The sequence below is a fragment of the Battus philenor genome, unplaced genomic scaffold (assembly GCF_028537555.1).
Source record: "Battus philenor isolate CCGP_79_NKW_IND1 unplaced genomic scaffold, ilBatPhil1.0.hap1 SCAF_7, whole genome shotgun sequence".
Classification (NCBI taxonomy): Eukaryota; Metazoa; Arthropoda; class Insecta; order Lepidoptera; family Papilionidae; genus Battus; species Battus philenor.
Window position 1 is genome coordinate 6,240,757 of NW_027181737.1, and position 21,963 is coordinate 6,262,719.

Consider the following 21,963-nt stretch of genomic DNA (forward strand, 5'->3'; position numbering starts at 1 on the left):
CTCGTTTCCGTTGTAAAGACGACTTAATCCTTCGATGATTAAGTGAACTGACGCTAAGACTTGAAAAACCTACAAAAATCTCACTGGTTTTCTGAGACTTTTAATTCTTAATAATGGATCTTCATTTTTGTAGTAGACGACTTTAATTTGGGAAAACTTCGTTGTTATAATCTTTAGATGTTTCTAAACAAACAATGTTTTAAACAAAAACATGACATGAAAAATTTTGCAAAATTAGCTCGGCTTTTACAAAATATGTCATTGATAACCGCTTAAAAATTATAAGACTGGTTATCTTAAGAAACCGTTGTTGATATGGTTTTGATTTAGTAATAATATGATAATATGATAAGCAATAATACTAACTATACGTGAATACTATACGAAAAGCGCAAAAAAATCAAAAACATATATTCACATTTTGTTTTGGTTCAATTTTGTTACTGCTGAATAAATAGAGAAACATAACATATTTTCCTCCCAATGTTATAAAAGTTTTCTCTGTGTAGTATCTATCGTGACATTTCTTTCAAGATTTTTAAATTCGTAATGCCTCTTAACAACCTACCCTAAAAGTCGGGCTTCAGGCGCCTCCGAGACGCGGTTTTGTGTACCCTTTTCATATTTAATGCTCGTTAATGTAAGTGTATAATAATATGTGCATCGTGTCCTCAGAATTTAATAAGCCCATATTATTTAAGAGGTTTTGTGAATTTTCTCTTTAGAGTTGAAACTTAATGCCTTCTACTGCTACTGTAAGCTGATTATGACTGCAGTAATTACACAAAGCTAATGGCGTACGGTGATACCGCGCTCTGGTTTCAGTTTTGTTGCCTGCTCATTTCGTTTTGGAACCATTTCTATACTGCGAAATTTATTTTATGATTGACTAAAATAATTTAAGTAGGCGCAATAGTTAAGAAAATAAAGTTTTTGATCGAGATCTGTGATCTCTGTTTATCCAGTTGACGTTTTTAGATTAGGGGAATAATTTTTGTTGTGAAATAATAAGATTGTCAAAATCGTAAATGTTTCTTTTTCGTCATGTCAGAGATAATTAGGTTATTCACTGTTTCATTTATTTATTTTATCAATAGTCTTTGTCTTTAATAAAATATGTTCGATTTCTTAACATCTTACAATATATATATATAATAGTCAAGGATCAAGGGGGTCCAGACATATTGTAATTAGTAAAAAATATAGTAAGTAAATTTAAATAATTATAATCAAATTCTTTTCATATCACATCCTTACAACTATTTATTACTTTTATAATAATAATAATTGTTTTGTTATTACAGAGGCAATTGAATTTTTCTTGAATGATAGAAATTGGAATCATGTACGATTTACTTGTCATATTCTGTTATACTTCTGCTGTTTTATACCGAATAATACCTAATAAATATGGATTTTTTCATTCAACATATTTGCTTTTTATCTATAACTTACAAAAATTTTAGCTTATCAAACGTTGGAATTTTAAATTATTTCTATTTAATTTATTCTGATGAAATGATTTAAAAACAGTTGTTTGAAAAATAATAAAAGCATTATCAAGATTATTAACTTTTTAAAACTAGACTTTGGACTACAATTAAAGAGAATTACAAAAATTAGTAATACATTGCCTCCATTTTCATTGCGTTAAATATTCTTCGCTTTAAATTTGCAAACCGCACAATTAAGCCAAGTTGAGAGACCAACAATGTATTGAGTCAGCAAACGTTTACGGTTACAGTCTCCATGTTACATTTCAGCAGCTGAAATAAGTTGACAGTAAAAATTTCAGCGCGATAAGAACTCGAGGCGGAGTGTACAGTCGGGTAGAGAAGTACTAATTGTATCATATTTGTGTTTGTACTCGGTCCGCCCCAGCAACAAAGATCCGTCGGGAGCTTGATGACGTGACTACACTGATTAAAGTTACATTGTAGACAGAGATAACATTGTTGTTTAAGGTTATTATTATTTCCTGAGCATTCCTGAGCTGACGTAATAATGGCAAAGTGGATATTACTTTATATTTTAAAACCAATTAACGTTTATTATATTTAGTTGTATGTAGAAATTGAATGTAAGCTTTTAAGCAAGTTTACGACTCGTAATAAAATTTGTTATTGAAATTTTTTGTGACTACATATTTAATATAAATATAGATAATTTAAATAAGGAAACCACTTGTCGTACATTTTCATCCAAACGTGATTTTGTGGAAGTGTATTAAGAAATTAAATCACCTTGATACTATTTAAGTGTGAATCATTTTTCAAGACATTTTATATCCGGCCAAAAAATCCTTTGCATATTACATTGTACGGTAGCGACGCATAAATCCCCAGGTCGGGAAATTGGTCGAATGTTTATATGTACAAAGTCTGAGGACATATCGGGTTTCCTCCCGGTCTGCGCACTTTTTATTTCCCTGGCCTGTCGACATGGCTTACCACTCGATATGTTTACGATATTTATTTTTTAATGATTTCTAGCACGAGTCTGTTATTCGATTTTCTCGTTCGCTATTCAAACTTGAGATTCTATTTCTTATTAAACATAATTCTTAAATTTATTACATTATTTAAAAAAAAACGCTGTTATATGGTGAAATTCGCGAGTGCTGGTGACTGATCTTGTATATTTGTGGGTCTATTTAAAATCGCACATCTATGGGAGATGCCTATGTCTAGCTGTGTACATCCTACAGATAAAATTGTGATGATATAAAGGCGCCATTATTAGTTTAATTACTGATACTGTTTCATAGTGAAGAATACAGATATTATTAAAAAGTGTGATCGGCTCGTCACCTTTAATTTACAAAACAATTATGAATTTTTATTTTATTATTGTTTAATATGTATTTTATCGCGTAAAGTGTCAAGTTTTTATTACTGAATTTCTGTTTACGATTAAATTAGACCATTTTAAGTATTTAAGTACAACTTCGATCCTCAAACGAATAGCAACTCAATTTTATTTACCCGCGTAGTCGGGAGGAAACTTCGATTTGATTTTAATCAAAAATCACTAAAAACTTCGATTTCGCCTTAAAAATACACCGATTTCCCCGCAACCTGTTTGGATAATACAGAACAAATTATCCGATACCGTCGCTTAACTTCTTTAAAGGAATATCCGATCAAACGTCGGCGTAAACTAATTTCGACGAGCAAACTCGAAACTTGCTTAAAAGAAAAAAAAGAGTTGCCAATATCCACACCGGGACCAACTAAATTGGTTACCCATTACACTGTCGATTTAACCCGGCGACGCTCATATTGCTTTAAGCTTTAAAACGCAACACTTAGAGCTTTTCACAAGCTAGAAATAACAGTTTTTAATATCCCAGCGTAACTTTATTATTGAGTCGTTTCAAAGCATGTTTCACTTTAAACGCGGCTGCCTCTAAAGCGCTTTTGTTCTGGAAATTCCAACACAAACATTAAGACGTTAAGAAATCTTCCTTTGAACGTTGTAAAAATAATATTTATTTAATTACAATTCATGTAAATAATATATTCTATTCCGTTACATGAAAAATTAAACAAACTTTACGGTACAATCATTTGAAATTATAAAAGTAATGTATTAATTAATTTACAGGGCCCGTTCTTATCCTGAACTACGAAGGAAGAAGTTAAAATAAACTTTAGAACCGAAGTGCTTATATATAAGTGCCTTGAGTATCACTCACTGTTAAATTTGGACCTGGCGTCCTGCTGCTAGTGGCTGACCGACGCATTACGTGAAATGGTCAAGGTAATTCAAAAATCTGTATGAATTATTCACCGCTCCTGGTTTACGCCATGCTAACCCTTTCGTGTTTGGGCTTTTCTTTGTAAATATATTCCTAAATCACTCATCACACCCTCGGCATTAAAATTGTTAATTCGGTCCTGCTATATCTGTTTGTTTGTATCTATTTGTTTTGCTTAGAATATGGCAAGGCACTTTATCACTTCTGTTTGCTCAACTTTAGCTTTTATTGTTTTGTGTAATCTAGTAATAATCGGATTTTTATTGTAAGAGTTTTACTATTTTTGTTGGTAACTTTTATTAGTGCTTTTCATGTTTTATAGTGTAATTTTGATGTTAATTTTTTAAATATCTGTTTTCTTCTTACATATTTCGTGCGGCTTGATAAAATCTGTCCTTACAGAAGGAGAGTCATTACTTCTCAAAATATCGATGACACGTTGTTCTATCTTATTTTTGTAATGAAAACTAACTGATTATTTAGCGGTAACCCTGCAAAATCTCCTCTTATTAAAGTTCAGTTAATATAGTTTGATAAGGGTGATTATTAGTTGAATTAAAGTATAAATATAAAAGATTATCTAAACAGTACATGCTGTCTTTACGTCTTGTATGGTAGAGATATTTGAATTGTTATTTACTAAGTAAAATGGTCGCGTATATTGACACCCTTTTCCGCGACCCTCAGTCATTAAGAAACGACTAAGAACTATTATTTACTAGTTTATTTATTTATTTTATCATTAATCCTACTCTTTGGAATTAAATTATTCATATGTATTAGGATGATCATTTTGCGAAAGTGAGTACGAAAATTATTTTCAGAATATTTTATAGAATTAAAGGATCAAAAGATACGACATAAAATGTATTTAAAAAATAATAAATTTTAAAGTTCTTATCTTAACTTTTCATAACGCCTTATTTACTTAAAAATGTAAACTACACTTGAGTATTATTTTTTTTTATCAGAGCTGTAATAGAACATTCTTGACCAATGTAAATTGAATTACTTAATGCCACTATATTACATTTATATACATTTATATTGAGAATTGTCTAAAAAACACAGATTTCTTGTTCAACATGTTTTGCTTTCGGTGAAACAAACATGTTGAATAAAACATATTATATTTAAAGATTTTACCTTATTAAAAACAGAAATTTATAGTCCTTCATATAAAAATAGAAATCTACATTGGTATATACAAAGCAATAGCACTAACAATGTTTATTAAAACAATTAAATTAAATGGGGAATGGCATACTTTTCCACAGATGTTTTAATTCCATCCGGATTACAAATGTTTAATTAATTCGTTGATGCTTTATATGCATACGGTTGTCGATTTTAAATGTAAGCTAATGTGAACTAATTTTATGTTTTGAATGTTTGTTTCTTTGTAACGTTAAGTATTAACTAAGTCCATTCAATGGCTTCCTGGAAGTAATCGTGGTTTGTAATTCACTTTAAACTCATTTTAACTGATTTATTTGTTGTGCGAAAACGAGTGAAATAAATATATAAACCTTGCCAAAAATTAATTAACTTTTAAAAAAGTAAGAATTGTTTTGATTGCACAATCAATATTCAAATTTATATCGCATAGTTTTGGTTCAACTGTGCGTTTTGCATCATCTATGAAAGATATGTTGTAGACCAGATTTATTTCATATTTATTTTGAAAATTATAAAATAAAATTTAATTATAGAGATAACGAGTTTTACCTTCTCGTCTCTTCCTACAGCGATTAAAATCGCAGTGCAGTGCATCTATTTTTTTAAATCGTCTGCATACATCACTCAGTATTACTTACATAAATCATAATTTATATTGCTTTCTTTAGACATTTTTTTTTAATTAGTATGTACTTATAAATTATGAAAATAAAATCGTGTAGATATTTTGTTTATAAAAGCTCAAAAAAATTTTTAACTTCTTGTTTCTCACAAAAAACTTTTAATGGATTCACGTATTGTTTGAATATAAAAAAACCTTTAGATATATTGTGTTATCCAGATGATTTGTTTACGAAATCGTGGCTGAGTATTTTTTTCTTTCAATAACAACCTAATCCCCATTCGCCACCCCTTTGCCTCTTTCTTCGACTTCTTCCACCTCGTATCACTTCTCGCGAAGGCGTTCTTTATCCAATTATCCGAAGATAAATCTCACCTGTGACTGCAGAGGAAATAGCGAAGGAAAACGTTGTGTTAGGGTGAAATTATACGAAAGTATTTTTACAAATCATTATTTTTTTTCTGTTCTTTATTTGCTTTATTACATTCTGTTTGATCCTAGTATTAATCCAACTAGTTTTTTGTAAGTGATCGTTTATTCATTTTTTATATATATAAGTATACACTGTTGCCATTTGCGCCATGGTCTGTCAATATTTACTTTTGATAAGGATAGCAAGGCACAATCTTATTCTTATTTATTTGCTCGCGGACCCTGGAGCCCTAAGTCCGTCGAAGCTGTAAAAGCCAGAAAGGCTTTACAACGCCCAACACCAATCGTATATAGAAATGGTGATGGTCCACTTATAAATTGTGTTCTTGTGTATATATATGTTCGTTTAATATGAACTTCATCTTTTAAGACTGTAATATCAATTAAACTGCTTACTTTTTCCATATCTATGACATCAATGCCGATATTTATTAAACAAAATTTATATTTTTGAGTTATGAAATAAAACCGATATTATCATATCTTTTGCATTGTGCAAAATGCATAAAATTTTGTTATGATCGCGATGGCACCAAATATAAGGAAAACATTTTCGAGAAGGCGGATCGATTAAATTTCATATGCTTCCGCGATTCGGCAAATTAGATCCGCACTCCAAGCGGTCAGAAGTCGACACCGGGCCCTTCAGTCAGATACGACGCTCTGCCCACTTAGCGATCATCGAGAAATTTTAAAGCAATAGGTAGCTTATTCGAAATAATTCCGTTGGGTTCCCGCCATTTTTTAAGGTAATCCTATATTGCTTTGGAGAACTATACTTACGTATTCTCATCCTGCTCATAAGAAATAAAATAAGATATCGATTAAATTGGGGTTAATTGTTATTAATATTTTGTTCCCGATGTTTCAAGTGTTTTGCAGCTCCTGTAATCGTCCAATTGTCGTAGCTGTAAACCTCAATGTTATGTTTGTAAGATCTTAAGGTACGTGACTTTCAATTCTGCATTGATTAGGTGAACATCTATAATTAAAATAAACTGTCATATTGCTTGAAATACAACCAAGGTAGATTCTACTAGTTTTATCAAAGACAGCTAAAAGTCAGTGAGATATTATTATGCAAAAACTTAAAATAGTTCTTTTTCTTCAATTTATACATAGTTCAGTTTCCATTAAACGAGTGATTACTTTTTGAAATAAAGAATTGTAGAAGCCAATTAATCCAATCAAATATTCTTTCTCGGTCGTAGTTCAACCATGAGGCCCGCGGGACTCTAAAACAGGGAGGCGATTATTCCCCTTTCTCGCGGATCGGAAGCAGATCCCATTTCCTCTGACAACATCAAAGTGAGATAGCAATCAGATTTTTTTTTATTATTGGAATCAGCATTTTTTTATAAAGATATCGGCTTGTTAGTGGTCTACGGTCAAGCCTGTTTGTGGTCTATAATGGAAAACCTGTTCAAGTCAGGTCTATTTTTTTTTATAAACTGTTTTCGCTAAGTTATTTTCAAATCTAGGTTGGCATTGATTTAACAATTCGTGACTTATTCTCTTACACCAGCGCTTCATCACAAATTACTGTTTAAACTACTTTTTCAACTAGAATCTGTATTCTACAATTTGAGTTTAACTTTTTGGTATTTATCCGTAGTTGAGTAACTTTGTAAGATCAAGTTAGACTTGTCTGCACTGTTGAATTGTTTGTTGCAATTTTGAGTGTGGATTAACCACGTACACGTTCTAACATCGCGTGAGAAACTGTTCATAAAAGTCGATCGTATTTCCCTTTTTATAGGAATGTTTTGTTTGTATACAAATGGGAATATGCGGTATTTCATAATTTGATCGTAGACACCTATATGATTTGACCTCGTTTAGGATAAAATGAGGCATTTTTTAGTTTGTAATACAGAATACATCACAGATGTAACAAAAAGAATGAAACAGTCATATTAAATATATTTAAATATGGACAGAACATAACAAGTATAATTAAATTCAGGGACATGTATTAATTTTTAATTGACAGTAATATAATAATATATATATTTTATAGTAACATCACGTAGAAAATTCTATCAGAACTGCAAACACGGGATATATTTCATATACGTGAGTTCAATTAAGACGGATAGCAATACTGGTGCCATTCAATAGATTTACTACGGAAACAGTATCAAAGCTCTGCATTTTGGTTTCCAGTTACGAATTTTGGGACTAGCTTTTCATTATATTTTAGGAACATGAAGCAAAATCTAATCATTGATGAATAAAATAATGTAGTAAAGTCTGTATTTTCCGATACTGCAACACAAAATATAACCTATTTATTCTATAATATCCTATTTAATGAGAATTGATTATTATTTATTTGCGAAAGACATATTATATCAATCTGGAGCATTAATATATATATTAAAATAAAATTTTGTGTAATGGAAATAAATGACTAATTTTCCACTAATGTATAAATAAAAATACTGTGTTATTTATAACAAACGATCGTGTTGTCTACAGTAAATTGTATGGAACTGCTTGTTATTATGGTTTACTGTTAGTAAAATTGTTAGTAGCTTTAAATTAAAAAAGTTTTCTTTCACCTGGGGCTAGTTTAAGATGCCTCGCTGCGATACGTTAACTTTATGGACACTGATACATAAATTGAGATACTTTAAGCCGCTACGTAATTTGTATGTAATTTTAAAAGATTATTTTATTGTTAGTTTTCATACCTTAAAGTTAAACTAATGTATAGTATATTTCAGTGTCAAAACGAATTTCGTATTAAATAAATGTGAATCAAAACGATAAAATTCTTAATTTTTTACTAAATCTTAAGTTGCTTGTTAAACTTCTAAAACTAACTTAATGTTTGCACAAGTTGGCACCCGATGGGGCAACCCCTGCAACTTGCGACCTGAAAGCATCTTAGGTAACTTTGGCTAAGTAAACAAACGACTTTCAGCAATTAATAAATATCAACGTAACCACGAAACTTATCAAGTGTACCTAAAGTGTACTCTCAACCTTGCATATGTTTCAAGTTTTTGTTTGCTGAAACGCTGTTTAAATTTTAGCGTAACTTTAGTATAATGACGACCAAAGTAAAGCTGGAAGCATCATTTTTTTATTACAAAGTGCTGACGCTTGCAAATTTTGTTATTGATATTAAAAACATTCAGGTTCCACCATGAATAGAGCGATGGTGTTTCTCGTTTTCAGTAATCTTAGGCGGCCTTTTGCAAGAATGCCCAACATTATTTTTTTAATTAATAATTGCCTAATTAATGGACTTCCAAAAAACTATAAGAATTATGCAAATTTGCAATTTTACTTCCCAATTATAAGTGATTGTGGCCAACTAAATGACCTGATGAATATTTACTCCAGGACATTATATTACTACTGAAAGCTCTATTAATAACACCAATAAGTAAAAAGTTTTTGTATATTATATTATAAAAGAAGTGACGTTGAAAGTTTATAGAATATCAAACATTAAATTCCACGCCTGCCATATGCATTTGTTCGAGTTTGTCTGAGTGCGCTGACATATCTTTCCCATGGAAGAGTATTCTGTTGCAAATTTTTCGTGAACTTTTTCATTAGCAACAGGCAAATAAATCTAGTACTCTGCTGTGACTATTTAATTGTTTTAGATCAGTAGTCGTTGTATAATATCACGATCAAAGAGCGAGGCGATTATTATTTTGTGCTGTACTTTTTCCTTTCCTAAAATAATAGCCAACTGTTCTAAAAGGAACAAGCACGGTGAAGAAAATCTAAACCTAGTCATAGCAACGGAATTCTAGAGCTGCAGTCAAAATATGACACATAGCTGGCACAAGGGTCCCAATGCCTGAATGTTTGTGCAAAACATTTTTAACTTGTCTCCTACCAATGCCCAGGTTTACTGAAATTTACACGAAGGTAACAACTTCAATGTACCATTCAGTAGTTTTTGTTGGTCGTCCTTCACACGAATCAACATTTAGGCTAGTAAGACCATGCTCTAACTCACTCAGTAACATGAGAAACCTCATAAATTACATAAGCTTTACCACCAAACCCTGACCGGAGTCTGTCGACTTGCTATTATCGCAGACCGTAAAAAATCGTAAAATGAATCGAATTTTTTCACAATAACGCTGAATGTAATAAGAACAATATGAATGAACATAATTTAAGTAGCTGACAATTCGTTCAAGTCAATGACAGAATGTTGTAATGCTATGTGGTAAGATCAGTAAGTTCTATTTTCGAATTTTAAAATTATTCTTTGGCGGCCCAAATCTTAACACATTTATTGCCAAACGTATTAGGGGACATTGGTGTCCAGAAAAGATTTTTGTTTCATAAATACAAGTCAAATTTAATATAAAACGAGTCCATTTAAATTACGTAAAAGAGAATTTTACCTTACACTACATCAGCAGAGTCCCTGCATCGAATGTACGAGGGCCGAGCGGCTACGCCGAAATGAAAACAAGTGAATTCAATTGACTTTTAATGATGCAAATTTTTCGAATTCCATTACAAATCAGTACGTGGCAGCGCTCTGATCAAAGGCGTTCAATTTACACAATGAACATGCGCAGCCTCTACAGTCGTTGTGTTAATTAAATTTTATTGACGAATGCTGTCTTCTCTGTTCTATAAACATTTATATTTTACCCTACTCAACGTACGTACTGTTCGCGACTTAAGCTCAATATATATATTTTTTTAATTCTTGATAGCTACAAATATTTGAAAAAGTTTAGAGGTTATCGCGACGACTTTCTGGGAAAACAGGTGGTATCTTTAGGCCGACATGATAATGATGTCGGCCTAAAGTTTTTCGATACGAACTATTCCAACAGATAAGCCACGAGTCACACAGCGATGTGATTTTGCAAATATCGCGATCGCAAAATTACACGAAACTTAGCTGTGAATTGGACGTTTTGACGAAACTAGCACATACCACGACCGGATTTCTTTTAGATGTATTAAACTTAAAGTATAGAGTATCCGGCGATTAAATACGCTTTTTAAAAATCAATTATAAAGAACCTGCAAAATATTTCTTAAGAAATTTGACAAATAGAAGCGGAAATAATAATATTTATTAGATATGATTTCATCCAAAAGTTAACAAGTAACAGCAGAAGTAGTAACATCGAAATGCCGTTAACGATATTTTCTTTTAGTGCTGAGATGATCAATGGGTTTCTTTTAAAGATTTTATTTTTTAGGTAAGCATAAAAAAGTTCGTAAAGTTAGGTCTTTTCACTTTAGTGGCTAGGAGATGCAGATCATGTATATAACACAGTAAATGCAAGTAAATCCATTGAAATCGATTGCTGCAGTAACGATTAACGAAGAGGACCTTTTGAGGAGGAACATTTGAAAAAATGAGATTGTGAAATTTCAAGAAAAAAAAGATACAATCTAATGATCCCATATCAGTTTTCATTATATGCCAAACTTTTCTCCTTCATCAACTATTTCAAAAGTTTAATAATAATCTTTTTTATTCTTATTTCTCTTAAAATATTTTATTTTATTAATATACGTTGAGTGAATAACTATATTATAAAATCTAATATATAAAATTCTCGTGTCACGGTGTTCGAACTTGAACTCCTCTGAAACGGCTCGACCGATTTTTACCAAATTTTATATGCGTATTCAGTAGGTATGAGAATCGGTTACTATCTATTTTCCATACTCCTAAGTGATAAGGGTGGTCCACCCCTAATTTTTTTTTTTTAAACAAATTTTTTGGTTTTTATTTTATTATGATACAGCATACCAAAATACTTACAACCCTAAATTTTCACCCCTCTACGATTAATCCTTATTTTTTATTTGTTAATTAAAAACTTTAATTTTTTTGCAAAACAACGTTTGCGGGATCAGCTAGTATTTTATAAATTTCTATTTCGTTAATATTATATTGTAATCTATACTTTACTATTGACTCCTCGAAGTCGTAGTCTCAATTATCAATTGATATGCGGTCCCCTGACGAGAAGTTTACATCAAAGTTAATAGTGAGAGGCGCCTGCGTTGCCGACTCGCTCGACTAAGTGATATATGGGCCCGAGGAAACCCGCAGTTGCGCTAGAGCGTAACGCTCCTACACGCCGCAACCGAATAAAACTGCCAAGTTTTCCGCATAAACTATCCCGAGCCTCTAATGTATAACATTTGAAGACTTATGTATTAACCTGCAATGTCGGACGTGGGCCGGAATGTTTCCTAATTTTGCAATGTTTCGATATTTTATTTGCTCCTAATTAACATTGTAAGTCTTGATAAGTTATTTATATATTTATTTAGGGCGATCAAACCCAAGATAACTACAATACAAAATAAAGATTAAATGTCTTATATCAAACGGGTACTCCAAGTAATTTATTATGATAGGCGTCAAAAAAGACGTAACGCGTCAGATGTTGGCGTCTCCTTTCAGAACATTAAATATGAAACTTTCCACCGATTTGTCATATAATGTGCTCAATGAAATTAGTTGGTATTATTACCGAAAAAATAATAATTAAAATTATAAATTAAAATTTTATTCTTTGCTCTTTATGTATAAGACACTATTAAAAATTCATATAACATTATCATTCATTATTGTTTCAGTCGTAAGACGCCCTCTGCTAGACATTTTTGTTCCTCATAGATGCACCCAGCGTCTTAACTTTTATATGATATAATGTTATAACATATTCAGAAGAGACGACCTCTAGAGTAATAAAACACAAACTCATACAATAAAATGTTCCTGTCATATTTATTCCTTTAAATACATTCGTGTGACTCGTTTACTATGGCTTGTCTTAACCAATAATTGACGGTGTAATTAATAAAATGTTTTAAGAACTTTTAGGACTTTTAATAATATTTTAAGTTCATACTAAACAATTATTTAATTTGATAACAACTGCCACAAATATTTTTAAAACATTCATGTAATATGTTTTTGAATTAAATTTTCTAATTAAATAAAATTAAAAATTATTGCCGACTACCATTAACAAATTGGCACATGTAAAGATTCACAAATTCCTACATTAAACTGTTCAGGTTAATAAAGTGAAAATATTTTAATATTAATTTTACGACGAAGCCAGTTAACAGTCTTTGAAACTCAGCGTTAATTTGACAGATAAACAAGTTTAATTAAAACCAAAGCAAATTAATTTAACTGATGATCTCAATGCAAGATTGAATTACGGCTACAGAGGATCCCAAAATTAGTTTGACCTAGACAATAGCCGCCACTGAGACGATTGTTCAAATATTTGTAAATCTAGTCAGGGTAGTCGTCGTAAACCAGAGATATTGTCAGAGTATTGTCTCAATGAGATTTGTTTCCTTACGTTTCTGTGTTGTTGGCAGTATCGGAAATTGTAAGTATACACACTGACCGGAAACGTACCCAGTACCCGATACAAGTTACCTGGTTAATGACGTTTCTATTTAACATTCATGTACTCTTTTACATGAGTATATTAAGATGTATAACAGACTCAAAGGTTTTCAACTATTATATTTTTTTCTTTCATATTTTAAATAATAAAATACTAAAAACTATTACTAAATACTTACTTCCTTCTCTATAATTATATTTGTATACATTTGCACGCTGTATTTTTATACAGATCAAAAAAGGCCACAGAGATTGCTAACTTTTTCCGAATTTAATAGTTTTGCTGCAACGTTCACTGTCAAACACCCGCATCGTATGCGGAGAGAAGTTCCGCGTAGATTAGAGATAGCAATATCAGTTTCAGCAACCTTTCATTAGAAATGGCACAAAGGCAACGCAATTATATCAACGGGCGTGACATCTGGTGGCTTTATCGTGAAAGGGCTGCATCTTACAGTAAAGCATTCAACGTCTTTGTCGTAACAAGCGTCATTATCTGTGAGCTCTTGGCAAGCAATCTCCACTTTAATGCAGAGTTGATGGTCCTTAAAATATCTTTGAGGCAAATCATTAATCCACACAGAGAGGTTCGGGTTAGACTCAGAAAACATTACAATATCAATGTATAACAATTTACTACAGGTTAGTTCTATGCAAGGACTCTATCAGATTGTTTCACCTTCATTAGTATAAATGCAATATTAAAAATGAACAGTATATTTTACTTCTTAATTTTACAATGTTAAATTTTCGAATTACTCGTTGGTTGTGTCAGAATGAAAATTATCGTATGAAAATGTCTACCTAATTTCTATGTGAAAATTTAAAATTAAAACGGAACGATCCCTTAGAGATGTATTCGAAAATATCATTCGCCGCGTCGCGAATCTCGGCGACGTAATATAATCGACACTTGAACAATGTAACTGAGACAATATTTGCTTTGAGTTGGGGCTTGGCGTCGACTTGTGAGAGAATGGGAGTACGAAACGTGGGTATATATTTACACGTATGATTAAGAAAATTATACCAGTATTAAAAGCTTTTCTACTTGATTGTGTAGATGTTATCTTGTAATTTTTTTCCAAGTCTGTGCTTTTCATTTGTATATATAATTTTGATAACTGTATATACTGTACATTTGTGTCTGGGTTTATGTTGAATATTTTTCGAAAAATAATGTTCTTTGTTTTTTTTTGTTACAGGTAAAATATACTTTTAAAACGCGATGCTGTTAAGGTACAAAAACAATCTAATTTTAGGAATAAATAGTCGAAATAATAGTTATGTAAATTTAACTTTACACAATATATTATATTTTAAATTTTCTTAACGATTTGGAGAAAATTAGTTTTCCAGAGTGATTTTCATTGAATACATTGAACCTTACATTTTGCCGTTTTTTATCATTGATTATATGTTATGTGCTGATTAACGGCTATGTTGTATGACAAAGAAAAAATATCCCATTTTTTATTTATACATTGTATTGATTCATACATTATAGTAGGTTGAGTTAACAATACCTTAAAGCATTAAATTCTCCTTTATAAAAATTGTGAAAAGAGTGAATAGCCAATAAATAATTATCAACAAAAATTGGCGTTATGGTTTTAATTTATGGTCTATTGTCATTTCTAATAAACGAAATAATATTTTAAAATAAAATTCCTCAAGACGACTTTAAAATACCATTTATTAAATTAAAAACACATATCAAAAATATAATGACAAAAATATATATTATCTTACTAACGAATCTTTAAATTACAAGAATCCGTAGCAATGACGACGCTTGACTTTTTGTTTCCATTTAGTCTTTATTTGAAAGAAGGTATTTTTTCATAAAATAGTATTTTTAAACTTTTTTTCGAAGACGTATTGAAGAGTTTATATCTTCTTCGTCTTTATAGCTAGTACACCTTACAAAGCTAAGTAGAGTCAAAGATAAAATATAATTTAAACAAGATGACGATCAATAAGAGTGCTGTTAAACGTTCTAATCTTTAATAAATCAATTTTATCTGTTTTTATAAAAGTACATGTATAAGTAAAATCAACACAGAAAGTATACAATCAACCAGGTACTCATAGATTGACGGTAACAAATGCATCTGCACCCTGAAAATATGTTAATAATTATGTCTTGCAATGAAACTTTAAAAACCTGCTTCAATCAATAAATAATAACACAATATAAACTGTTTAACGTAATTAAACTTTGCGAAATCAATTTGCACTTAATTGCAAATGATAACCTTTGAAATAGTTTCAATACATGTAAAATTTGTACATTTACGATCCCATAAAATAATTAACTAATTTAGTTTCCGCTTAATCAGCTTTTTAGAAAACCCATTTGACTGGCAAAATGTTTTAGGCTTGTACAGTTAAACTGTAAATGAAGAGACATTAGGTGTTTATTTATTGTATTATTTTTGAAACGAGAAGGTCGTTAAGGTGAATTAAAAACTTTAATGCCATGTCTTTGTCCCAAATCAGCACTCATCAGCTTAAAATTTGAGACGATCTGTCTTGGTAGAGCTTAAATATAACTGCAAAGCTTCGAATAGGTTAGTAATGTAATTGATGGTTGATAAAGACGCTACGGCGGTATATACTTGAAATCTTATAGTAATAAAAACGAACTGCCTATTTATTAATAAAAATTAGAAACATCCTTTATTTAAACATATATAAGAAATTGTGCGCTAATGAGCTGTAGTTATTTTAATAATTTCATAATTAAGTCTTTTAATTAAAAATAATGAGAATGCCAATGAGATATAATTTAAAACAACCATAAGTTTTAAAATGTTTCGACATTTTCAAAATTTATGTACAGATAATTTATATGGTCGTCGCACAGTTATTGACTTTGTAGTATTAAAGAAATTGTGTTCGTGAGGAAGTTTTATCATAATATAATCGTGTAGTAAAAAAATTGTATGCTAGTACATACACCGTCGAACATGTCAGTACTCTTTGCATAAATGTGTTACATAAGTAGCGTATTGTAATAATAGGTAATACTTTAATGCTCATTACGCGCGCTCGCCCTGTATTAACATACACGATATTGAAATTTTTCCGCTACGGTGGTTTCTAATATTGTCGAACTGAACACGTGAATGTAACAATTCATTACTCAATGTGCCGAAAAAAATATAATACGTTCATCGTATAATGGAGCTTTTATTTAAATTAATTGTATTTTAATGCTATAAAATTGTTACCATCGGTACACTTTAAAAGTTGTAACCTTATTGATTTTTATCGGCGGCGTTGTAGTATCAATAAGTACTCTAATACAGTTCATCTTATAAATTTAATGGACGTTACTTACTAATTGGTTTATTATACTAGAAGCCCACAAAGAGTGCAGTCTACATAGTGAGCAGAACAGATGTCCGGCATTTAGGTACTGAAGTGGAAATCCATCATGTGGACAACCTTGTTAAAGTCGTGGGAAGATTCTTGATAGGGGCCGCTTCCAGCCGGTCCTATTGGAAATCTATGGGAAGCCCTTGTCCATTAATGGACGTTTCACGACTGAAATGATAGACTTTAAGTTTTTTCAAACAATGTTTATCAAAATTGTAACAATGTTTGTTTAGTGTAAAATACACCTTAAACTTTTGTTATTAGTGGTATAATTTTAACTTCCTGACTTTTAATAAAAAGTTCCATCGATATCCAATAGACAATTTTCCAACTTTTGTTATAAAATTTCAGCTATTTAAGGTAGCAGACATGAAGTTAGAAAGTGCATTGTGATTTTACAATAAAAAAAATATTTTATTAATAAAATTTTAGGTTATAATTTTGGGTTTAATTTTTAATATTATTATAATCGGTAAAGTTTCCCGCCAGCTTTGTGTGGCCTGCACTACCTTTTGTAAGTGTAATTTCATAAAATTCATTCATGGTAATTTTGATATGCTTAGTAAAATAATCCTCCCAATTTTTTTTGAGCTCCTGATAGCCGAAATATTAACCACTTCAAGATTATCCGTTCATTATGGTACACCTATATATGTATAGGTAATACTAATGGAAAAAATAAGTATTACATTGTTTTACTTTGATAACAATTTATAAATACCTTAAAACGAAAGCATTAATTATTGTCAATAAAAATTGATTAATTAAAGTGAGAATTTCTTGAAATAAACTGAACAGTAGGGTGTCTTGATCTAATTTGCGCAATAATTATGATGCCATCGGAGAAGGATTTAATTAAAGGTCTTTTGGAGGCCTCCGAGGTAATTGCTGTTCAATGATTCTTTGTAACCTGAGTGGTGCAGACTGTTTGTACTTAGTCATTATGTTCCGATGTCTATACTCGGACATATCAATTTTACTCACAAACCCTACGAACTTAATGCTTTAAATAAATTTGTTATGCAATAATATTTTTACCTTAAATAAATGATAACATAATTACGTTTTGTTACTGTTTATTTTTAATTTGTAATTGATAGTGGCAAAAATATGGCATTATCATACAGATTTGCAGCTTTCACAATTTAAAGTAATCATCCATATTTAAAAAAAAATGTATTCATTTTGGTTGTCTGCAATGCAAATATTCAGTATTATATTACCATGCTTACCACATAATTATGACCGTTTGGGTGAAAAGGGGGAATGGCCTATTTTGCGAAAACAAACATGAAATTGCTATATTAGACTACCATAGTCCAGTTATTGCAACAATATTTTATCTAGCTTTGTACCGGGTGAATGGTTACAGATATAAAAGCTGTACAAAGTGTCTAGTTCATTTGCTGTCAATTAAAGTATGATATGCCCTATCTATAAATCAAAGGTTACAGAAATAATAAATAATATTATGATCATGCATTAAGAAAAAGTATTGTCAAAATTGGGATAACTATATATCAAAATTAATTATTGTTTACTATGTATCCGTATAATTATAGATGCCTGTATAATTTGTGCTGCCCGAGGTTATTGTCTGCATTATATATCGCATTACAATAGAATCAAATGAATTAATACAGCATATTTCGGAGTTATCATTTTAAACAAATTGATTGGAAAAAGGTATATAATCTTCAATATATCACTTTTGTAATATCACTTTTACCATATGAATATATTTTAACGACTCTTTGATAGTTAAATTAAAAGACAGAAGCTTTATTAACGTTTTGTTTAGTACATGTGTTGTAAATGGAGCAAAGAGATTTTAACATGGAAAAAGAAAAACTATTATATTCGAGCAGGGCATGTGCAGTCACACACCGGAAAAACATTTCCTTTATTGGCTCATGAGACACAAAGGGATGTGGGCATGAAAGTTAATTAAATTTAAATATGTGTAAATAAACGAAGTAGAGATTCACAGACTTTGTACAAATTTATTTATTCCATTTCTCTGGAACGACACGGCGGAACCCCCGTGGCGCTTTGTATTTAATAAATATGACGATTTGTCTTTGACGCTTTTACTGTAGCTCATTTTATTTTGCTAGGATTTTGTTTATAGGATAGCATAAAATAAGTTGATTTTATTGTACATATAACAGAATTCATTATTATAATAAAACATATTTGGTATAATATCCTTTGTTATATTATATGAGAACTATTTGATAACTCCGTGACTTTTTGAATAAAAAAATTGGTAAATGCCTCATAAATATTAATTATAATTTATTTATTGAAAATTAAAATTAAATTAAGTTTTTTTTAAAATTAAGATTATCACTATTTAGTACAGAGTTTTTCCTTTTTTTATTTCTTCCCAATAATAGATTTCCTCTAGGCTATCAGTTGAATATTTATAGACAGTGGTAGAAACCAGTAGTGTTAAAGTTACTGCGAAGAAAATTAAAAACCTGCGAGACATATTTTAAGCGATTAAAATAAGTAAATCTTTAAACATTTTCTATAATATTATTGTTTAGCATCACACTATCGTGCCAATGCTATTTTTATTTTTAACCCTTTCTAATTATTAAGTCTGTGCATTGACCATAGCGTATGTGCATGGTCAATTAACCGGGAAAGAAACACGCTTTCACGGAATGTTATTTGCAAATGGCAATTTACCGTTAGTTTTATGTATGTATGTTTTTCTACTCTATAATGAGTGTAATACACTTACATCTCATTTACTGTTAACGACGTTACATCATGGAATACAAAAATGTTCAATTCCTGCTTACTTAAATTTCGAATATAAATTTCAGGACTTACAAAATTTTTTTAATTGTTAATGGTTACTTATTTTTTAATTTATTTATACAGATAAAAATTACACAAAAATACAAAACTTTTTTGTTACTTTTAACGATTCGCTATTTCATAGGCTATCAAATGAACTAAACATTAATTATTTTATTAAAACACATATTTGCCACAATTAGTGTAATGTACAATAACATATTTAATTACACTTGAACACCTACAGACACATTATTAACTTTGAATTTAAATAGGCTAAAAATTTAAAGGTTCATTTCCTTTACAAGAATGTTATTAGACGAGAAGTGCGATCACCGGATCATTAGTGCAACAATTTTCGAAATTAATAAACAATAAATAGTACAAATTAATTACTCATACAAGATTTACAACCTTCTACATCAACGATCCGCTTGGCTTCTTTTAAATATTTCCAATTGAACCAAGTCGCCGTATGGTTAGAAAAGAAAGTATATTTAAAAATATTAAAGACAAGACTTAACTAGGTTTTGTAGTATTATAAATATATAAAGACTTTAAACCTTTCAAACTTCTTTTAAAGATTTTCTCCTCCTCCTTTAATTTCACCTTTTAAATGCTGTGAAGATTGTGATGTAATACATACATATATCAAACAAAAAATGTCTACGAAAATCATTACACAAGGTACATTCTAAAATTGTATTAACATTTTAATTAATTACTTAAAAAAGGTATTTTAATGAGATGAAAATATTAAGAAAGCTATTTAAAAATCATTTTAAAATTAAGCGGCAGCTATGTTTAGTCCATTTAATTAAAAATAGTCGTTATATTTAGGGATGAAAATCGTATTTAGTCTGAACATAACAGAACAGTGCACAGCTTCGGTTCGCTTCACTTTGATTGATGGTCATCCATGTGACAAATTTTATAGAGCCCTTGGGGTTATTAGTTTCGATGGACATCGACATAACCTGGACATTATAGTGTCTGGCCGTTTAAGCTCCCATCGAGCGGATTGTGCTCAATTTTGCTAATGTCTAAATAAAGTTTATTTTTCATATTACGTATGAATTCGATTTTCGATACTAGTTATTTAAATAGACAGTGTTCTATCACAATTTGTTAAAAGCATCTATTATAAACAAAATGTCAGATATTCTTTTGATAATGATAAAAGGCACACCTTCCATGATTTTATGATAATAATGATCATCATCATATCAGCCACTTTGATACCTCTCCCACCTCAAAAAGAACGATTGGAAATACCCATCATCCGACTTTCGATGACCCTGAAAACGTCATCTTTCTAGCTTGTGGATGAACATCTTCCGCTGCACTTGTCGGTCCGAGATCTTCACTGCAGAACCTTATAAACCTAGCGGCCATGTATTCTCACTTTAATCTGCCAATCCGCTAGACTGACTGTCGTCAGACTGACGTCTTTTACTTTTATTCGTCTACATATCTCTTATTCTTAATTGGATCGCATCAAGAAATCCATAGAGCATGATCTAAATGGTTCATTGGACGACTGTAAACTTACCAATTAGGTCTGAAATTAGAGACCGCGTTTCAGTATCAGATAATCTTGAATTATAACACTGAAAAGGAACAAAGAGTTACTAACCGTTTTAAAAGTATTTATGAAATAAATACAAGACCAGTATACTTGTAACAACAACGATTATACACTAGGTAGTCCAGACCAGATTTGCAAATGAATCGCGTCAAAACTTTCTTAGCTATCAAATTAATATGGGAAAACGTATATCTACTTTGAAAATGTTTGAAATATATAAATTAAAACTTGTATTTCATCCGACGTAGTCTATTGTATATCATATTAATTAAATAGAGGTCTAGCCGCAAGCGCGCCGCGGAGGGTCCATCCATGAGTATTATTATTGAAAATTGTTAAGCAAATATCTTTTGCAACAAATACCCAGCTCTGGTTAGTTCCGAATACCGCTTACAAATCTCATAAACGTTTATTTCACCTTTCATTTCGTATATTGGCTTAACATTTCTGCGACAAGTCTAACTCGACCGCGAGAAATTTCATAACACGAAATAGATTTAATGGGTGGAATAATCTTGCGTTGAAGAACAAAGGTAACTAAGACTTGTTTAACCATGGCTCCGTCTTACTTACTGAGCAGTGTAATTAGTCGAAACAAAACGATTTAAACAAGCTAGCGAAAAACTATTAAATATAAGATAAACAAAAAGGTTTGACTGCTTTATGAGGTAATATGAAGGTTTTTATATTATTTTAAAAATATATAGTCAAGTATCGCGGGAAGTCGTTGGAAGCGAGCATAAGAAAGATCGTTGTGGTCACTTTTGGAGGATGTCTATGCCTAGGAGGCGTTAACA

At 30.7% G+C, this 21,963-nt stretch overlaps 1 protein-coding gene across 4 annotated transcripts in view; it reads left to right on the forward strand.

The window, feature by feature from the left end:
• Positions 1–21,963, forward strand: part of heph (polypyrimidine tract-binding protein 1 heph) — a 404,307-nt gene that overhangs the window by 190,610 nt on the left and 191,734 nt on the right. Inside the window, exon 2 of one of the 4 annotated variants that reach the window (XM_068774759.1) lies at positions 3,607–3,762. The exons of the other annotated variants lie outside the window; for them this stretch is intronic. Within the exon in view, the coding sequence (XP_068630860.1) occupies positions 3,754–3,762 (9 nt within the window). The 5' untranslated portion in view covers positions 3,607–3,753. The remainder of the gene's footprint in view (positions 1–3,606; positions 3,763–21,963) is intronic. 4 annotated transcript variants of the gene reach the window in all.